Here is a 20,379-nt window from a genome sequence, read left to right on the forward strand (position 1 = left end):
TGTTTGCCCCCCCTCAAAAAAAAAATAAACAAAAGTTAACAAGAAAAAGGCAAAATGGCTAAACCCGATAACCTTAAACAAGATGAATTCGCCCGTTGCGTAAACACAGGATATCTGCAACTTTGTCTAGAAATGTTGACGTTCGACGTTATCTAAACACGCCTTCTTCCCGTGGCTTACGGAAATAGACAAATACACACACACACACACACATAATCACATTCAAAATATAGGAGAAAAACGAGTCAAACTAATAGAAGATTACATGCACTAACCTGTGACGTAATCTGATGTGATGAGTGACTCTGTTTCTTCCCCCCCCCCCCTCTCAAATGTCTAACGCAGAGTATATTATTATATACTAGAAACGGATGAGTTCACCCAGACTTTTCTCAGCTGTTGTTTGTAACACTAGCCAATAGTGAAAACTATAATAGGTCTAGGGCTTTTTTGTGGGGGAGGGGATAGAGAAGCGATGCGATAAAGAATGAAAACAAAACATACACACCACACACACACACACCGCAAAGAAGAAGGCACTGGCTGCTGGGCTACCCAGACAGACGGGCTGCCGTACACCAACTGCTGGGACAACGATAATCGAGGTCCTCTTTTTTGCGTTTTTTTTTCTTTTCCTTCTTGGGCCACTCGTCGATGATACCCTCCCTTTCTCACGCCACCCACCGTTGGGGCAGGACACAGTGGATTCCACCTCATCTTTTGCCAAGAGAGCGAGGATAAATGAACGGGGCATGCGCCCTCATCATCCGCTCAACTGGCACTGATCAACCCATGGCCGCACAGCCCAACTTTTCAATAAATAAATCTATATAGACAAAAGTCTATGTGTGTGTATGTAGACTCTGTATTCAAACATTGCAAGTGCAGACATAAGTGCAATTCATTTCAAATAAGGCAACAAAGTTGATCATATCTTCATATGATTTTCATTGTATATATAAGTCTAGATGCGTTTGATGACTTGTCCCATCAAACTGAACATGTTCATCGACCAAACATATGCATTCTTTCATTGCACGTCTTTTGACGTCCACTCTATATATGAATCCGATATCTATATGTATATATACATTCGTACATATATACCTGATGTAGACTCTATACGTATATAAATATATGGAAAAGACCGTGACCCCTGCCGTGACTGTTACACGCCCTTGCCTATAACAACCGAATGTTAGCCAAAAGTTGTTTTACTTGTTTTTCACCATTTCTTTCTATGTATGTCTTAAAGGATCCGATTTTAACTCCATCATTTCCACGTAGACGAAACAGCAGAGACTAAAGTGCACACCAACTTTGTTTTATTATGTATAAGGTTTTCAAAAACTTGTATGATTGCTGTCCCTTATGTTACACATAAGTCTATACACTTTTACGCATATACATCTATATGTACGTATAAAGACAACGTTTAACTATATATACAAAACTGTAACATTATATGCCCTAAAATATAAGTGTTCCCTTTCCAACAACATTACACGCATCAAAAATAAAAACAATAAATAAAACATTCATCATTTTTTTTCTTGGTGTAGATACAGCAGCAGCATCGTAACGAGTGGCGAGCCTATTAGTTCTATTAGCGCTGTAACATGAGGACGAAATACATCATAGATATCCCCCCTTTTCTTGTGTGTTTTATATTGATGAAAGCATCAACGCTGCGTCCATGATGTGCATATATAGACGTATATAGTCTCTAACTATACACGATGGTGCAACTCTAACCGATGATGAGGCGTGGCCATCATACGTGATCGCTTGAGGCTAACAGATGCCCCTAATCATCACTAATGGTCTATTGACTCTCTTTTCGCATTCGATTTATCTACTGTGTATATACGCAGTTGAAATGTGTACACCTTTAACCACATTATTCTTTTCTTGGCCGTCGATTGACACTTATATTTAAAGCTACAACAGACGGCCCCGTCTGTTGTTGTAATGGGAATAGAATAGCCAGCAACGGACACGTATATATATGTAGATCACGAAAGAGGTGGATGGAAGACATGCAGCAGATAGTCTATGCATGTATTATATAACGTACATATAGCCTGCAAAACAGACAGCAGTTCTTATACATAAAAATGCAGCGCGCGCATCAGCTGGCCAAATGGAGAAAGAAAAGGCGGCGGACGACAGGATCTATACAGGATTCGACTGCCCAACGCAAGAGCAAATTTTCTATGCAGAATAATATATGGAGCGGAAATGGTTGGGTAACAAAGAATAAAGAAAATGGATATGTACACACAGAGAGGGAGAGCCGTGCCATCGATCGGCGTGTAATAGCCAGTGTCCCTCCGTTCGAAAGAAGGGCCACCCTTATTTACACAGCAAGTTTTATATATCCAAATGAAAAACAATAAAATGAAACAAACACTTGGGTGTGTTCGCCAACTACACGCAGCACATATAAAGAAACAAAACAAAAAACAAGTTCAAATGAATTAGAATAGAAAGGGGTCTACATAATATCAGTCATTCGTTGGCAGTCACAAGTCATTTTCTTTTCTAAATCTGTTGTTTATATTACACGTCTTTGATTTATGACAATCACTCACGTCAACCCTATTTATTAAATCTTTCTGTTGTACGGGATACTATATATACCTATATATCTACTGTATAAGGCGGCGCTGTTCAACCAAAGCTTCATCACGTACCGTGTGTATGGATTTCGCGGTGCGCTATCGATATCTACATAAAGGACATTCTTGGAACACGTCCCAAAAGCGCCAAAAAATGCGAAGAGCGTAGCTACTTACAGCAACAACAACAACAACAAAAAGTATGTAATGCAATAAGACAGTTTAAGAGCACATACAGATGAAAACTGTATTTATTTATATGTAATATACAGTATAGTATATAGAATAGAATTGCCATCCAAAAAGGGGATGGGGGCGGGAGAAGAAAAGAAAAGAAAAAACAAAAAGTTGAAAAAAGAGAGAAATCTCCAAAGTTAAACGAAAGATTTTCAACGAGGAAACGGAGCGTCTCAACAATCCCGGCCTTTCTTTTTTTATATTTTTGCCCCCGCCCCCCGTTCTTTTTCTCATTCAGCTCGTACGGAAGTTTATAGCACGAGCCTCTTGACACACACGTACAGCCACACAACTAAAAAAAAAAAAAAGGAATAAGACGAGAAAGAGGATGTCATTTAGGAATAGAATTTTATAGCCCGAAAGAGAGAGATCACACTCGTCTCGTATATACACAAACGTGTCTAAACTTGAACGAGATTCTTTCGAATGCCGACAGTTTTTTGTCGGCATTGTGATGTATAGTCGCGTATAAATTTGGGGCTAAAATACATGTCGATGCCAGCGTATATATACCTGTGTGTGTTGATGACGTCCCAATTCTTTAACGAACAAAACGCTGTTCTTTTATTGACGATGTATACGTCTATATAGAGAATTCTGAGAGGGGGGGGGGGATAGAAAAGTCAGCAGAAAAGAGATGTGAAAAACTGTGCGAGTGACGTGTCCTTTGCAACACATCTATTCAACCAATGTGTGCGCACTTTTGCCAGCCTATACATATATATAACTTTGATCCTATTTCTCTTTTGATTTTTTGGTTATTTGTGATGTATATACGTTTGATAAAGAGAACAGTCAAACGCAGAACAGCCGACGGAGCCTCAACATGAACGAAATAGGAGGAATTGTTGCTCTTCGTTTTGAAATGCATAGAAAACTACATAGCAGAATGTCTATATCGCCTTCTCCTTTTCCCGCAGAGCGCCGACAATACATATATTATGCAAAAATCGGGTGTACACATCTAGATGCGTTTTTTTTCTCAAATCCCGCATCGTATGGCCACCGATGGGATTTCATCCAAAGCAATAAGAAAAGATTTGAAATGAAAAAAAAAAAAAAAACAAGTTTACATATTGAACTTTTATGTATACGAAGCCTTATTGGCTACTACTATATACGAGTGTATCAATTTATTCGAATACACAAACCCGCAACATCTCTCTTTAACAAAAAATAATGTGATGGATGTTACATCCGGCCGTGTTACATGACCATCAGATCCTATACTCGGCTGGACTGCCTAGTACACACACACACACACACAAATATGCATATAGATTGATGTGGAAGAGGCCCTTTTTCTTTCTGAAATATATACGCGGTCGTCGAGGAAGCGATGCGTCAGCGTGTCCGGGCTCCAACGTCTTGCCAACATCAGATTTCTCTGCACATCGAGCAGCGATTTGGTAGAACCCCATAGACGAAATCTGAAGCTCAACACTCGACGTAGCAATCATCGTGTGCGCTTCATTTTAGATTTACAAAGAGATGTAGACGATATTAGATAGAAAACAAGGAGCCGTCTACACACACATTCATGATGGGATTATGCAGATATAAGATTGACCTGATTACATCACCATAGATAGGCTACGTCCTTTTCATGCTGCGAGCAACTTGTCTTCTTCTTTCAATTGAATTCCGGACGATGGAGTTGCACGAAGGAGAAAGAAATCGACCGGCACAGCGTAGGCTGAACAAAACTCCCCTCCCTTTTTTTTGGGGGGGGGGGGGAGGGGCTGCTTTATCAACGTCGTGCAAAACAAGTCAACTGTTCGTTATATATTATACTAGACTTACTACAGAAGGCAAAGGAGCTCTCATATCTTGCACACACACACACACACACAAAAAAAAGGGAGATGGATCTTAAATAGCCGTTGCAAAGTTGGCTGTTTTGTCGTGTGTGCAAAGATCAAGACCCCCATTTTCTACCGCTCTATTTTCCATTTAATTGCCAGTTTAAAATATGCAAGAAGAAAAAAAAAAGAAGAAGAAGAAAGAAAAGAGTCGCATATTTTCTTTGAAGATTTATGTGCACCGCTTATAGGCCTATAATGCAAAAGACTTTTGCCATATTTATGATGGTGAGGCGTCTTTTCCCAAAATCTAATTCCATTTAAATGAAAGAAAAAGTTTTTTGGTTCATAGTTTTTTGTTTTCTTTTCTGTTGTCACGGAAGAAGTAAGAAAGAAAAGAAAAAACAAAACAAAAAAGTTTCCACTTTCCTTGTTTTGGTACTGTGTGCCCTCGTTCGGGAATCCCACGTAGGAGGTAGCGGGTTGAACGTCACGAAGAGTATCTCGCATTAGCCAAAGGTCACGGACTTTTCTCTCGGCTTCTCATTTCTGTTTGCTCTTTTTTTTTCTTTTGCCAGACCAGCTTCTATTACTATATACTGTGGCACACAGGTGATCTATGTGTGTGTGTGTCTTATTGCATTACAACCAGCACTTTGGAGTGCCTTTAAATGAAAGGTACAACAACTAACGCTGCACACAGCGACATAAGCATTTCGTTATAGGTCTATACATGTATAAGACATAGTATATATATAGCTATTATACTGAGGAGCGTGCAAGAATCGGATGACCTTTATTCTTGTTTTCACATCTTTTTCAATTTAGATTGGGAGTAACTAGGCAGCCAATTCAACCCCCGTCATCGGATCGGACGGTTCTTTGAATCATTCGTCTGTTCAGCTTATAGGATTCTCACTGCTCTTGTCTATCAAAGGCCAGGGAAGAAGTGGAGAGAGACGCCTGATTTCATTGATGCGCTCGTCGTTTCGAATAGAGTCGTCGTCGCGCATCGAGAGTTAACTGTCCTACGCAACCGCTGAGAGAACGAGTGGACGCATTGTATAGACTCGAAAACGAACGGCCATCACAAAAAAAGGATATGGAAGGCCAACAGTTGCTACGGGCGGCCCTCGCAATCTTAATAAGAAGACATCATTCTTCGATGACGATTTGTATTTATGAATGTCGCAAGACCAACCTTCGTGGGGAAGGTTCATTTTTTTGAATTTTATATTCAAATTTATTCATTGACAAAAAAAAAAGAAAATCTGTCAACGCTGGCACAAATTCGACTTATTGTCAAAGATAAATAAAAAAAAAAAGGAAATAGTCAGACAATGACGCAAAAGGTTGTATACACCTTGCGCATCTCTGTTATTGATTAACACCAACAGCGACTAAATATGTCCCGCATCAAGGTCGAACAGCATAAGAAATCCCCTTTTCCCTGTAACGAGAGAGTCCTTGGCTTAAAAACATGTTGCACGCTGAATTTTTTATTTTTATTTTTTTCATTTGCCAATTGGGTAATCCCCTTTTCTTCTTGTCTATTTAAATTTCCATAGCATAGAGAAAAACTTTGAAACATTGTGTGTTGCACATCCGGGATGGTCGCAGTAAGAGCAAAACAAAAAAGACTGGCCGCATGAAAGCGGTTTCATGTTTCATTTCCTCCCTACCGCGGGCGCCGAGATGATCCGCGTACACATGCGAATCGCCACACGTTATCAATATGCTAATGAGCGACGTCGTACAGCAGCTTCTCCTTCCTCCTTTTGTTTGATTCAATGTTTTTTATTCAAAGTATAGGCGTTGGAAACGCGTGCACACACACACTCATAGGAAAAAAGAGCTGCATAATTATATGTAAAACGCGGTGGGCGATGCTTTCAATCGACTAAATCTCTCTCTCTCTAATGCGGTGATGATAACAAGTGAATTTCACAGCAATTGGCAATGTCGCGTCATTTGACGAGAGCCTTTTACAGAAAATGATTCCAATCACATAGCGAAACCCAAAAAGCTACACACACACACAAAGTGACAACTAAACGTATATTCACGAGTCGTCAAATCAAATCCCTCTCTTCCTGCTGTCCCTCTCTTCCTGCCTCAACAAAAAAAGAAAAAAGAAAAAAGGGGGGGGGGAGGTAATCAATAAACTGACGCCCTTTTCACGTTTCTCGTGCGTGTCAAGCAACTTGGACGGGAGAAGCATCGAACCCTTGCAAGGGGGGGGGGATGAAAGAATCAAAACATTTTCTCTTTGACACAGACAACGGCGAAAAAAGCCAAAAGTTCGCTGTGAACTCTGCAAAACTGTGGTGACGATGGTTTATTCATGTTGTTTTTGACGAAGACGTTTATGCCAGCATTTATACCAACGGTTTATATAGCGCCTGGCAATTGCATGCAATACAATGCGTGCCAATCGGCTTTTCGACGGAGCGAATTCAATTGCGTTGCCATGGCAACGTGCACCGAATGAAAGTAAACAAACAAGAACCAAAAAAACAAAAACAAATAAGAAAGATTGGTCTATAGCACACTTGTGGTAGCAACAGCCTATATATATGTAGGCAAATCATTTCGAAAGAAGAATGGATGAGAGCAAAAAACGTTGGAGCAGAATGTGGCTTAGTCGAACGGCCACTTTCATCTTACGTTGTTTTAATCAACATTTTTTTGTTCTTTCTTAAACTAAGAGGTCAATTTATATCGTTTATGTATAGGATTGCGCTCGGCCAGAAGATTGGCGCAGCTCAACTTCAGCAGCAGCCGAATTATATACAACACGCGGTAGCTCCCCGGCGGTTTGCACTCGCAGTAGGCGGATGGGCCAGTCAAGCGGCTTGTCTTCCAAGTCACGATCGATAAGAGCCAGACACACAGTCACACACCTAAACAACAACAACAACAAAAAGAAACAAAAAAAAGGCATAACAAAAAATAAGAGGAATTCTCGGTATACAACATCACTGTTTACCCGCCAATGCAATAACTTGCGCAGACAGCCAACATTTTTTTTTTTTTTAAAGGACGGCCATTTGCTTTAGTTAATATTTTCTTTTTTCTTTTATTTTCAAGGAAAACTTTCCGAGTACACGGCACCCACTCGATTTTGTGTTTACACATTCACATCAAACTGTACGCGGAACAAGATGATAATAATAAAAAATCACAAAAAAAAAAAAAAAAAGGGAATAATAATTGAAAATGGAAAGAGACAAACCCCAGGAATAAGAACAGACGAGAGAAAAAGAGCAAATCAAATCAGCGGCAAATCTTCTTTTGTATGAACAACAAAATAATAATTAGCTTCTAGGCAATTTCTAGTTTCATCAGCAGACTCTTTCCTTCCTTTTCTATTTTTTTTTATTTGAAAAAAAAAAAAAAATTATAATAATATATGAAGAAGATGCAGGGGGAAACAGAGTAAATTTAACAGGCGAAGAGAGAAATAGAAAAAAAAATGAAAAGAAAATCCCAAAAGAACACGATTGCGTTTCGGCTAATACAAACTCTGTTGTAGATTATCATTTTTTTTTCCGCTTAGCATTTTGATAATAATAAGGCAATCTCGGCCTCTCCCAAAATCATCTTCTATTGCCTCTCTCCACGATCAATGACGACATTTTTTTGTGTGTGTTATTTTTTTCTTTTTTGTTTTTTTTAAACTCCTCATCGATCGCTCATTTATTCATCCTCTTTTTCTTCTAAATGGGGAATTTCCTTTTCTATATGTGGGGAGTAGATAATAATAATAATAAACAAAAAGATAATAAAGAACAACGTATTTTTATCTTCTTTTTCGATGCAGATTATTCTTCCGTAATTTTTCCTCCTATCGTTTTTCGCTTGTTTCTTGATTTTTTTGTTGTTGTGTGGAAAAGGGAGAGAAAAACAAAAACCCGTTCCATCAACTATCAAAGTCTGCGTACTCGAACGTGATTGCGTCCCCTTCTCCTTGCGCATCCATTAGAAAAAACACACACACACACAAAAAAAGGGGGGGGGGGCTACTACGTTAATTGAGTAGATTGCGAATTTCCTTGTGCAAGTGGCACAGGAAATCAACATAACTCGAACTGGCATCGCCGTGTTTGTCTTCCACCAAAAACTTCCTAAAGACGAATTCCAGCTTATCGCGCGGCCGCACCAGGGTCAAGCGCATGTGACGTTGTCGCGTCGAGCGCAGCTGGGCAATGACACTCCTCACCTAGAAATGAGACGGCGGAGCAAAGAACGAAAGAAAATCGAATCAAATACACGCAATCCAATCGCACACACATTTGCATAGTTGAAACGCACCTGCTGCGAGCGGGGATTGTCCAGCTCAATCAACTTGGTCCGGTCAATGTCGATCTGTGCGGCTGAATTGGTGCCAAAGACACCGTGAATCCATTCCGGACTGACAGACAAACCGATCCACAAAAACATGTGAATGCCATTGTCCAGCACGTAAACGCCGTCGTCACGCAGCTTGTCGCCTGTGCAACGGACGGGCGACGGCAACACGACATCGTCCTGATCGCTTGGACTCGCCGGCGCCGATGCATCCAGCAGAGGGACGAGACGCGGGTACAGGTAAGCCAAACTGGCGCCAACGTGCATCGTCTGAACGGCAAACATGTTGAACGTCCGGTCATCAATGGACATGTCCGAGCCGCCCGAAAGCGCATCGCAGTTGAGCAGGCAATTGATGTACAGTGGAAGGAGTTTCATGCATTCGGGTAAAATCAGCTGACCCGGCGATGAAGGCGAAGCGCAATTTTTGCGATAACAAGCCAAAACTTGGGCGCTTCGATTAATCAGCGAGTCCCTTTATTTTTATTTTTTGAAATTATTATTATTTTTTGTTTTCGAATTAAAAGAAGGAAAATAAAGAAATAAATAAATGGCCAATCAAAATGCAATTGGCAGAAGGACGCACCTAATCTGTTTCGGTGTGGATTCAGTTAATTTAGTCACAGATTGCTTCATTAGCAAATTCATGACCGTGTCCAAGTCACAGCTGCGATACAAGTCAGCCATTTGCGTGCACACGCTCAACGCCAAATTGTGAATACGAAGTCGACGCTGACCGCCGGGCGACGTGAACAACAGTGCCACCTATTAAGAAAACAACAACAACAAAAAGCAAAACCAAATGAACATTCCATCGAGTCGTTTCAATGTCTCAGTTTAACAAAGACCTGGATATAAACGCCATCCTCGTCGGTGAGTTTGTCGTCGTGTTTGATTTCGATCGTCATGGCCTGATCGGAATCAATGCCCGCCGTTTCTACGTCCGTCGTGTTCGACATGAAAAAGTGGCCGTAAAAGTCGACAGGTCGAACACCTGTCGACGTACGCACGCGCATAATTGAATCAAACGCCACCGTCTGCTCGACATTGCGACGGACGTCTTCGACCAATCGCTCGCCGTCAAGGTCCGCCTGCATTCATAAATCAAATCACCGAAACTAACAACATTGCACATAAATATTGGGGCTACGGAAATGAATCACCTGGAAATACGTGTACTTGTAGACTTGGCCACCGGTGAGCCGGGCCACCTGTCCGATAGTGGCCAAATCAACAAAGGCGTTATTGGCTACAAACAAGTCGACCCGGCAACCGAATCCGGCGCACTCCTGGCCTATCTGATTGTAAAACGTCGTCTGCGGCGACAGCACCGTTTTCTCCTTATCCGTGCCCAGCAATTTGCGTTCATCGCGGCTCTTAAGCCGGCCGGGTGCTTCGGCAATCGGCAGCGACGAGTGGAACACCAACAGTTTTCCAACACAGTCGGCCGCTTTCAACGCTTCAAGGCCGGCTTTAATGGCCGGGCCGAGAATTGTTTCCGTTTCTCTCGAATCGGCAAACATGGTCGGAATTTGGACCATGAGTTGATCGATTATGTGTTCCGACTCGACTGGGTCGCACAGGAAACCGTCCAATAACGGCATAAACATGTCCTGAAATTGGCGCATTGCAATTCGGAATTTAAACATTTTTTTCGTTCGAAAAACAGAAAACAGATGGCGAAATCACCTCGACATCGCCCACGACCATCATCTGCGGCTGGGCCAACGACGCTTTGATGTTGTAGAAGTGCACTTCTTTGCTGTAGGTGATGAAACCCACTCGCGACGTGCCACTCTGTCCACCTACGGATTCCCGCGGCAAGTGCTGCAAGATGCTCTTAATGTTTTGACAGAGAAGGTGGACAAGCCCCGATTTGACGTTGTTATACGACACGTCCAAAACAAAGATGTAGGCTGGTGGTTTGGGGAAGACGTTGTTGCGACAATAGTCTTTGGTGCCAACGAACTCGTAAGAGCCGAGGCACAACTCCGGTCGCTGGTACTTGTCCATACGCATGCCAGTGTGGTCCAAATGCTGGAAATATTCGGCTGGCACTTCAGTTGTCGCCTTACAGAATGGACATTGGAATCGGCGACCACCGTCGATAAATTGCATAAAAGGGCACATGTAAGCTTTGCAGCGGCCACAACGAACCGGGCCAAGCTCGCCCATATCCACCACTGGGGGAGCTTGTTCCCCTTCTTCCAGTTGGGCGAAGGGGCAGATAACCAAGCCGAAAGGAACGGCTGTCTGCTTCATCATGTCAGGCAGAGCTGGAACACTTTATCGACAAAAGAAACATTTTCGTTGGTTTTTCTTTTGCTGAAACCTTAGGAATACTATCGACCATTATACCTGTACATGGATGAGCGGACGAAACGCGGCCCGGAATTGCCCTGATCTTGAGTTAAATACGGAGTGGTTACTAGAGGAGGGACAAGGCCTTTCTGGTTAGTGGCGAAAGGTCCAGAACGCGTCCGTTTGTCATCTTCCATGACTTGAATAGCGCTGGGCATTTGATCGGGATCAAGACGTCGAGCTTGTTGTTGCGGTGGCATAGGTTGAGAAGGTGGTCCTGGCATTGGACCTGACATTCCAGGTGGATAGTTTGGGCTGGATGGATAACGACTGCCCATACTGTCATATCCGCCTTGCTGTTGCTGTGTTGGTGGCAAATGCGATTGTTGTTGATGTTGTTGCAATGGCGCTTGCTGGAATGGCATCGGCGGATGGCCAGGGAATCCAGCCGTCTGAGTAGGTAGGAAACCGCCACCCGTAGGAGGTCTTGGACTGTTAAACTGTTGACCATTTACAGGATGTCCCATATTATCCATACCTGATTAAAGCAAGATGAAAAATAAAAACTCATTTCCAATTACATAAAGTTACAACAAAACTGACCAGGACCGTTTGGATACTGCTGTGGAGAAACATGTCTCATCTGTTGTTGTTGCTGCTGCATAGGAGGCATCAAGCCAGGCCTTGGTGGAGCAATTCCTGGGGCGAGGGACTGAGGAGGCATCGGGCTGGCCAGAAGGTTAGAGGCCATTGGGGGGCGAGAGGGGAATGTTCCTGGAGCAGGCGAAACATTCCCATTCATAGGAGGATACATAGAAGGAACAGGAGATTTTAAGCTGTTGTCACCCAAATTCATGCCTCCCATTTGCTGGGCCAGTTGATTTGGATTTGCTGCCTGTGGTGGCAGGGGTGAATGCCCGTACTGGGTCATCGGTGGTCTGGGGGAAGGCTGCCCGTAAGGATTCATGTTCTGTGGGCCGTTGGCTGGAGGAAACTGTTGAGGCTGATTCACCATCACAGGTGTTCTTGGCGGAGGAGGCATCATGCCACCATAGTTTTGACCAAGTTGAGGAGCACCATAACCAGGTTGCTGCTGCTGGAAGTACTGATCATTGGGATTCATCTTCCCACCTGAAGTAGAATAGAAATATTTTCCAGTATTACACCCAATTGTCTACCTAGCATAGGGCACGATTTAGTGACGGATGACTGAACGACGTGTCAAAGTCTATTGCGACCCATCACCATACACAGACAGACACACACACACACACACACACATACATACACACACGGACATACACATACACAGAGCCAATCAAAACTGACCCAAATAAAAACGTCAGATGGACAAGTACACGGAATTATATCGATTAAGAACAGGCGACTAAACGAAAATATTGGCCAACAAAAGAGAGAAACATTATATTCGAATTGTTTTATATAGTTACCCTGATTTCGTTTAAAATATGAAGCACTTCCACGTCTGCCGGGTTCTTCAAGTCGGCAAATGACAGACTACAAATCTGAATGGCCCAAAGGCACTGTGCCACGTAATCAGTTGTGCGCCTGCGCAAAGAAAAATGGCACTACGGAGCTGAAGCCTCTCCTTCTAGAAGAACGGGTTCGAAACGGGAAAGACTTTTGTCATTTTTGCTTGTCCGGCAAACCGTGAAATGGTGCCCCTGAATTATCTGACCGGCATCCGAAACAAAAATACTAGCATGCAAACTGACAAGTATGTAAAAAAGTAATTGGCCCAATACTATCCCCGGTATGTAAAACAGTAATATTACTACCACTGGTAGTGAACTAATGGACAAGGTTTTAAACGCATCCTTTTGAATGGTTAGTCCTAAAACTGCTGAATTTCATCAATTGTTGAAAATTTTTTGAAAGGAAACTACAGTCTAATAGCAAATTGAATGCTATGACAAAAGGGATGCCAAAAAAATGTAAGTTTGTTGAACTACTGATATAAATTACCCAAAACGTATGCGAACCATAAGACTGCGTGGCGCAACGGTAGCGCGTCTGACTCCAGATCAGAAGGTTGCGTGTTCAAATCACGTCGTGGTCATGGCTCTTAAATTTTGTTCGCTCAAACAGTTTTATAAAAACAGAGGTTTTTAATACCATTAATTGCAACAAAAATTTTAAAATCGTTTTTCCTAGCAGAAAGTGAAACATATCTATTACGTCGGTGATCGATTTCCAGATTTCTAAATTTAAGGCAAATTTCAAATGTTGTAGCGGACTGAGGGGTACTATTTACGCCTCGGTTAGGCTTTTACAAATCGGTCATCAATACAATTTACAAAATTACTGAATAATAATATCAAACAGGGTAAATATGTACCTCTTGTTATTACCACGGAAGTCATGCGCAGTAATGAACGCTGGATTGTTAGATCAAAGTATTTAACAATAGAAAACACAAGATATTTTTATTGTGTTATGAAAAATAGTGACCACGACGTGATTTGAACACGCAACCTTCTGATCTGGAGTCAGACGCGCTACCGTTGCGCCACGCAGTCATGTTATCACCACTTCAATAGCTATTAACATATCTTTTTGAATCAAAATTCTCATTTTCATCTATAACTTTATTGAATTTGAAATGTCATTATGTAATTTTGACATGTTAATATTATTTTTTATAATAAAATTGGATTTATCCAAATTTTATACCGATAGGTACTGGCACGACAGTGAAACAATAGAAAAATCGAAAAATATGGGCTCTTTACTCGAGTAAAATTTTTAATTTTTAAAATATTTTAAATATCACCGGGATTTCTTTTAACACTAGTAATGCCACGTCGGAATTTGGTAAATGCAATATATTTATTTAATTCAAAGTACTGAAGCGTGTATAAATTACCGGAACTCCGGAAAGTATTAACCTGCAAATAACAATACTTCATTTTAAATAATCGGCCTTTAAAATAAATTTTTTGTAAAAAATGTCAAATACCAAATAAAATATTTAAAAAAACAAAGAAATAAAATAAAAACTACTCAATCGGAGGGTCACTTCGTCATTCGCCGGGGCGGGACAGGGCGAAAATACGAGGCTACCCTGATTTACCCGACCCGAAATGCGAACCCCGATTGGCAAAAAAACGCCCCTATTGGCTTGGGGGCCGATCTTTACATACCATGTTGCCAAAATTCCAATCGAAGCAAGTATTTTAAAATAATAATTGTATTTTATTCACTTTTAGCCAAAAATACCAAATAAAAATATTTAAATAAAAATTTGAAACAGTCTAATAAAAATACCTAATAAAATAGGCATTTTCTGTACTTTATTTTTTAATAATTTTATTTAAATAGACTAGGACTCGGCCCCGATCACATTCTAATCGAGGACACCGCTAAGCTTCCCCGATAAAAATTAATCGGGGAAGTTTGGTGCGGGGATTTCTTTTTCGGTGCGGAACGATACTATAATCGGTGCTGCACCGATAGCACCGCTTCAGCCATAGGAGGTTAGTCTTACCAGTGACCTTGCGTTCTGATAGGCCAACGAGAATCACGTGACTAAGGTCACATTTTGTTCTTGTTGGCCGCAGGGCAACTGCCAATTTAGATCACTATTAATTGATAATCGGGGAAAGCACCGAGCACCGATATCACCGCACCGAGCACCGAAATCACCGCACCGATAAAGATCATCCCCGCACCCAATCGACTAAAAAGTTCCCCGATTGGCGCGGGGCTGAGTGCTAAAATAGACAAATACGAATACGATACCAGAGTCCTAGGGATGGTTAGTTCATTGTGTCGACTTTGGCCATAACACTTGGTCGTCAGTTTTCGAGGGTTTTTTAAGCATTTTAATTTTCAGTTTTTTAACTGATACAACAGAGGGCTGCAAAGTACTTAAGGAGAAACGCTAAAAGAAAGCCTTGTGTAGCTGGCATTTAGCTTGGGAATGTAACTTTAACTTGGGATTGGAAAAGTATGAATCAAAACCGTTGCAAAATTTAAAGAATACCTTAGGTTTTCACTTCTTTTTAAATATAAAAATAACAAGCTAACATAGGATTGTCATGAAGTTCAGTTCAAATTCACTAGGTGCCACTACCGTCGATAAGGAGAATTTTAACGACCAAGCCTTACGGCCAAAGTCGACGCAGTGAACGAACCATCCCCTCTATGACTCTGACGATACGATACACTGACATATTTAAAAAATTTAACAGTTTTTTTTTTAAGAATTTGATCTAAGATATTGTATTAAATACAATTTATCTGTGTTGAGGTGGTTAAAGTTGTAACAAATTTCAATTGCTTTCAAGTTTTAACTGCAAATCCGGGAAATCGCTCAGAAAGCAGTTGGCGACTCTGGAGAGCACCGGTGCAATTTGCATAGATCACTTTCTTCTGGTGCAATGTGTAGAGAGATGTGACATGTGAGGTGAAATTTGCACATTAGATTTAATTTCACGTGGTATCTTCAGTACCATGATGTATAGTAATAGACCTATAAAGTTTTTATTAAGACCAATTGATAAACCAACTTGTAACATTTAAGCTAGTGATTGCACATATCCATTTTGGGTTAAAATTTTTTTGCATCTTGAACTCTTGAAACTATGAATTGGTGAAAAGTTAATGTTTTACAATACCAAGTGGTACTATTATTCATTATTCATGGGGAACAATGATGTTTTTGTTATTCTCTCAATAAGACAAAAAGAGTTAAAGACTAGTAGAGCTAAAATTAGCATCAGATTTAAAATTTATCTTTCTGAAAACGAAAAAGCTATCTTGTGCCATACTGGTAGAATATGAGTTAATTGTTCTACAATGACTATGAATATATGTAATGTGATTAATTCTATATTTGCATATGTTACAGAGTTCTGTTTGGAGGCAGTTGGTACCCTATGTTCACTTGCTGGACATAGTGTGCTAAAGAGAGATGGAGGAACTGCTGTAAACATAGCAGATCTCATGGAGCAAATATGTAGTTTCTGTTACAAAGCTGTAATAGAAAAATGTAGTGGGACAATTTGTCAGGCTTTAGAGAAGCATCATCCTTTGCTATATCTCCACTTCATGTAAATGGAAACATCTCTGGAACTTCATGTTGAGTAATATCATATATTCTTTTGTTATGTGAACTTACCGTCTTTCTTAGACAACATTATACATTAATATTCCTTTTTTCTTCTTCTTTCTTGTTAAGCCTGGGAAATTTAGCCCCTGTGCCCATTGCATCAATGAAAGGCAGAATTTTACAACCTATAGGCCAATTTTACAACTCACTTATGGTGATTGTTCCTTCAAATGCAATTATAATGTATGTTGGTATTGTTTATCAACATTCAACTGGCATAACAGCATGTTCTGGAAATAATAATAGGATACATTAGGTAAGCTTTTTATTGCCATTCCAAAAATGTTTTCACACACCTTGGAATAAGGTAATGCTTGTCTTTCACACTTGTCATAAGGTTTTATTATTTTTTTGGTAGAATGCGTCATGCGAACCATGAATCTGTTTTAAACCTTTCTGTTTCTTTATTGCCACGAATTATTATTATTATTTTTTTTTATAATTTAATTTCTTCTAGTTATAGGTTGGTGAATAAGATAACCCTTCAGCGCCTCTATTTTTGCTGTGTGATAGCTCGGAGTCGAAACTACTAATATCCTTGTACAATAAGTTCAAAAAGGGTAAAAGGGTAATTCTATCAAATTTCAATGTGCTACTTATTAAAAATCTTATTTTTCTGTAAGTTTTAAAGGAAAACACTTCAAGTTGATTTATCTGCGTGATATAGCGGTTTTTTCCTGCGGATCCTGAAATTTGTAACAATTTTTATCGGCGGACAATATGTCTTTTAGGTAACAATCCGAAATTCAATCTCAAATTTTATGACGATCACGAAACCCTTTTTTGATTGTTTATGTGGGATTGGTAGCACTTTCAGAAGCAGTAGGTTCCAACACTACCCAACGTCTGCAATAGTAATGGCAGGGATGTTAATGAAAGTTTCTGAAACAAAACCAGTTAAGCAGGTGCCAGGTGCCTAGTCATGAAACTTGAATGTTAAAGGTTCGAACTGGCCATTTTTGTCTTAAATTTTTTTTTCTTCTTCTCTTCAGAAATCATGATTGGTGGTGGTGGTGATTGGGCACCTATTTAGGCTTACAGCTGCCTTTTTTTTTTTTTTTTTTTTTTATCCGCCAAGGATTTATGCATCTATTATGGAGACGGAGAAGAATACGTAAGATGCAATCTTCTGCATTGCTCTGCATTCCTGATCAATAAGCAGTTACAAACATTGCTCTACACTGATAAGCATCAGAGACAAAGGTCAGGCTGAATTAGGTATTTTGAAAATCCAACTGAAATTGTGTTGTGGCAGTATGATTATTCCAGAACTAATTATTTCTCAGTTCACCGGCTTTGTGTTGTGCCTTTACTGTTCAGGGCCAAAGCTATTCGTCTCGTAGAACTCCCATTTTTATATGGTCTGTTGCTAAGGGACGAGATGTCTTTTTGTTGACAAAGATTAGGCCATTGCTACACGTTACTAATTACGAGATCACAAAAACGAGGCGATGACGGGGCAACCATGAAGCGACGGGTAATGCGAAGACGGAGAGACGGGCGATACTTGGGCGTTAGCTGAAATGCCATTCGGCAACAGGCTACTTTGCTGAGGCTTCATTTGACTACTACCACGTAAAATACTACATCACGAATGCTGCCTAGTACCACACTACCGCCTTGTACTACACCCAGCTCCGGAATACTACCCCTATAGAAGATGGAATACCATAATACAACCCGAGGTACTACACATAGAGCACAAGTTTGTACAACGAATGCATAGGGATATTGTTATATGCACAGCCTGCATATAACAACTCGATACTTGGGAGTTGATCAAGGTCATGATGTAGCATAATCGTTAACCCAATATCTTCGTACTTTTGTGTGTATTTCATTATTATATTTTTCATGTTTGAAATTCATACGGTAGCGTTTCATGGTAAAGCCAAAGAGAATACCAGGAGTAGTTACAGCTGCAGAATCAATTGAATTACCACGTGTTACGTTTCAGAGATGGCGCTGCGGCTATTAGGTAAGTAAACGCCAGTACATTCAGGTATTTGAAAACATTGTCCTGTCAGATTACTCTATTTGTTGTTAGTATTCTGGGGCTCCAAACCGTGTCAAATACCATGGATTTATCATGAAGTATACCATGAGTAGTAACGGGGTTTGCATGAGAAAGCTCGACCTGCCCACGTAAGCTCTGCAGGTGACGTTGCGGCTGTTCATTATCAAACCGCCAGTACGGTCCGCTGTTTTAACACTATTAGGAGCGCCAATTACGTGAAGTACTTCATGGCCAATTAAATAACAATTCCGGGGGTACTCTGACGGGAGAATATTGTCTAATACTGGAGCATACTGGCGAAATGGTATCGAACAGAAGAGCGCCATCTCTAGAGCTAAACACGCGTAGCTTAAGTAATAATGCTGGCGTTACTAGGTATGGGCATGGTATAAGAGTTTAGACATGATATAACAGTAAGGTAAACTATCGACTATCCCAAAACCTGCGGGTGTTTACCAAGTGGTTCCAGGATTTCCCGCTAGGTTCGCTAGTCTAGGAGGCCGGTCGTCTACAGGGGTTATAGGGCAAAACACCTTTTTTTTATTTTTATAATTTTTTATTATCAGTCCCTGTGCTAGAAAAGTAAATCCACTAGGGTCCCTTTACATTCCTGATTTTGTGGGACTAAAATCAAAACGACGTTGCAATTTTGGAATTTTTTATTTATTTTTAAATTCCCCCTATTTTGAAAAATTGCGCCGTTTTGCGGCGTTTTTCAGAAATCTCTTAATTAAATACTAAAGGGAAAAATTGTAGAATGCTTTGAAAATGCTAGATAAGGGAAGGAAATTTAGCACTCTGCCAGAGTCATGGAACTCTTGTTGGTTCACGCTGAGAGGAATCCCTATACCACGTTTCGTTGGTCTTTGTGTCTAGAATTTCGATAGTTTCGGGGCGGGGTACAGTGGTGGAAACTCAAATTAGAGTCACCTATTGAGAGAAACTGAGTTATTCAACGGCCATTGTCAGTGTTTCTTTTCGAACTTCAATTTTTCAGGTGTCGTCTACTCCGTTCGTTTCCTTTATCACTGTTGTGATTGGCTGTTGAAGTTTTCAAACACGTTTCCTGATTGGTGCATTCATCACACACCCGCTGGAGGCTCTGACTGCTATTTTCCGAAATTAGACATAACGACAGACGATTTTGCACATGTCGTAAACCTACCAAAACCAGTGTCGATTTCGGATGGCTGCACTCGGTGCAGTAGCCAGTGCACACTGGCTCGGAGCGAGAAGGGTCATGTGACGTCATGCACTCCACTGGGTTGTCAGAAAATAAACGTTACACTCGAACACTTTTTTCACTTTTTACGCCCTGGAGGAAGTAGCAGACGAAAGAAAAAAAGGCTCCTATCACTAAACAACACACTCTCTAAATTCGTCTGCTAGAAATTGCACTGCACCGCTTGCACTGACTAAAAAGGTCGGGCAAGAAAGTGCAGTTTTCGAGTGACCTCGGGCGGTGCCGGAGTGCTTCTGGAACGTACAAATTCGATGCACCGAAAAAGTGGATTGCACTAAGATTACCACTCGAACAACTTTTTCTCGGGGCAATTGCACCAGTGCAGAAAAGTGCAGCCTTCCGAAATCGACACAGGTTTCCATGACTCTGGCTCTGCCATAGTCCTTCTAGGGATCGGCCCCGACCCTCATCGGGGCGCATTTTTCCAATCGGGTTTCGACGGGGCTGAGCGGTCGGCGTGAAAATTTTTGAATCCCGATCTCAATCGGGTGTCTAATCGGGGATGGAACCCCGATTGCAATCAATTGATCGAGTCGAAATCGATTATTATGATAAAAATCGGGGAGTTCGCCCCGGTTGCCCCGATAAAAAGCCGACCCAAATTTCTAGTTTGAATTCAGGCGCCATTTTTGCAAATGGCGTCGGGGCAAGCGGGTTAACCTTAATTTTTGCCC

At 41.0% G+C, this 20,379-nt stretch overlaps 1 protein-coding gene and 1 long non-coding RNA gene across 3 annotated transcripts; one reads left to right on the top strand and one right to left on the bottom strand.

Annotated features, from left to right (window-relative positions):
• Positions 1-8,329: 8,329 nt before the first annotated feature.
• Positions 8,330-12,912, bottom strand: LOC123475613 (protein transport protein Sec24C-like). Of its 2 annotated transcripts, XM_045178554.1 has the most exons (10): positions 12,763-12,912; positions 12,158-12,442; positions 11,915-12,085; positions 11,369-11,849; positions 10,700-11,294; positions 10,174-10,623; positions 9,859-10,101; positions 9,597-9,775; positions 8,975-9,485; positions 8,330-8,882 (listed from the first exon to the last, which is right to left on the bottom strand). In XM_045178554.1, exons 2-10 carry the CDS (start codon positions 12,432-12,434, stop codon positions 8,691-8,693), a joined length of 3,099 nt encoding a protein of 1,032 aa, XP_045034489.1. In that variant the 5' UTR covers positions 12,435-12,442; positions 12,763-12,912; the 3' UTR covers positions 8,330-8,690. The 2 variants fall into 2 exon arrangements, with proteins under 2 accessions (XP_045034489.1, XP_045034488.1); XM_045178553.1 differs by having other exon boundaries at positions 11,915-12,442.
• A 2,558-nt stretch (positions 12,913-15,470) lies between these two features.
• On the top strand, positions 15,471-18,423 carry LOC116929223. Its single transcript, XR_006650982.1, has 7 exons — positions 15,471-16,106; positions 16,185-16,419; positions 16,515-16,701; positions 16,903-17,005; positions 17,069-17,176; positions 17,254-17,357; positions 17,438-18,423. It is a non-coding gene; the product is annotated as an uncharacterized LOC116929223 (long non-coding RNA).
• Positions 18,424-20,379: the final 1,956 nt, after the last annotated feature.

Source organism: Daphnia magna, linkage group LG8, assembly GCF_020631705.1.
Source record: "Daphnia magna isolate NIES linkage group LG8, ASM2063170v1.1, whole genome shotgun sequence".
Classification (NCBI taxonomy): domain Eukaryota; kingdom Metazoa; phylum Arthropoda; class Branchiopoda; order Diplostraca; family Daphniidae; genus Daphnia; species Daphnia magna.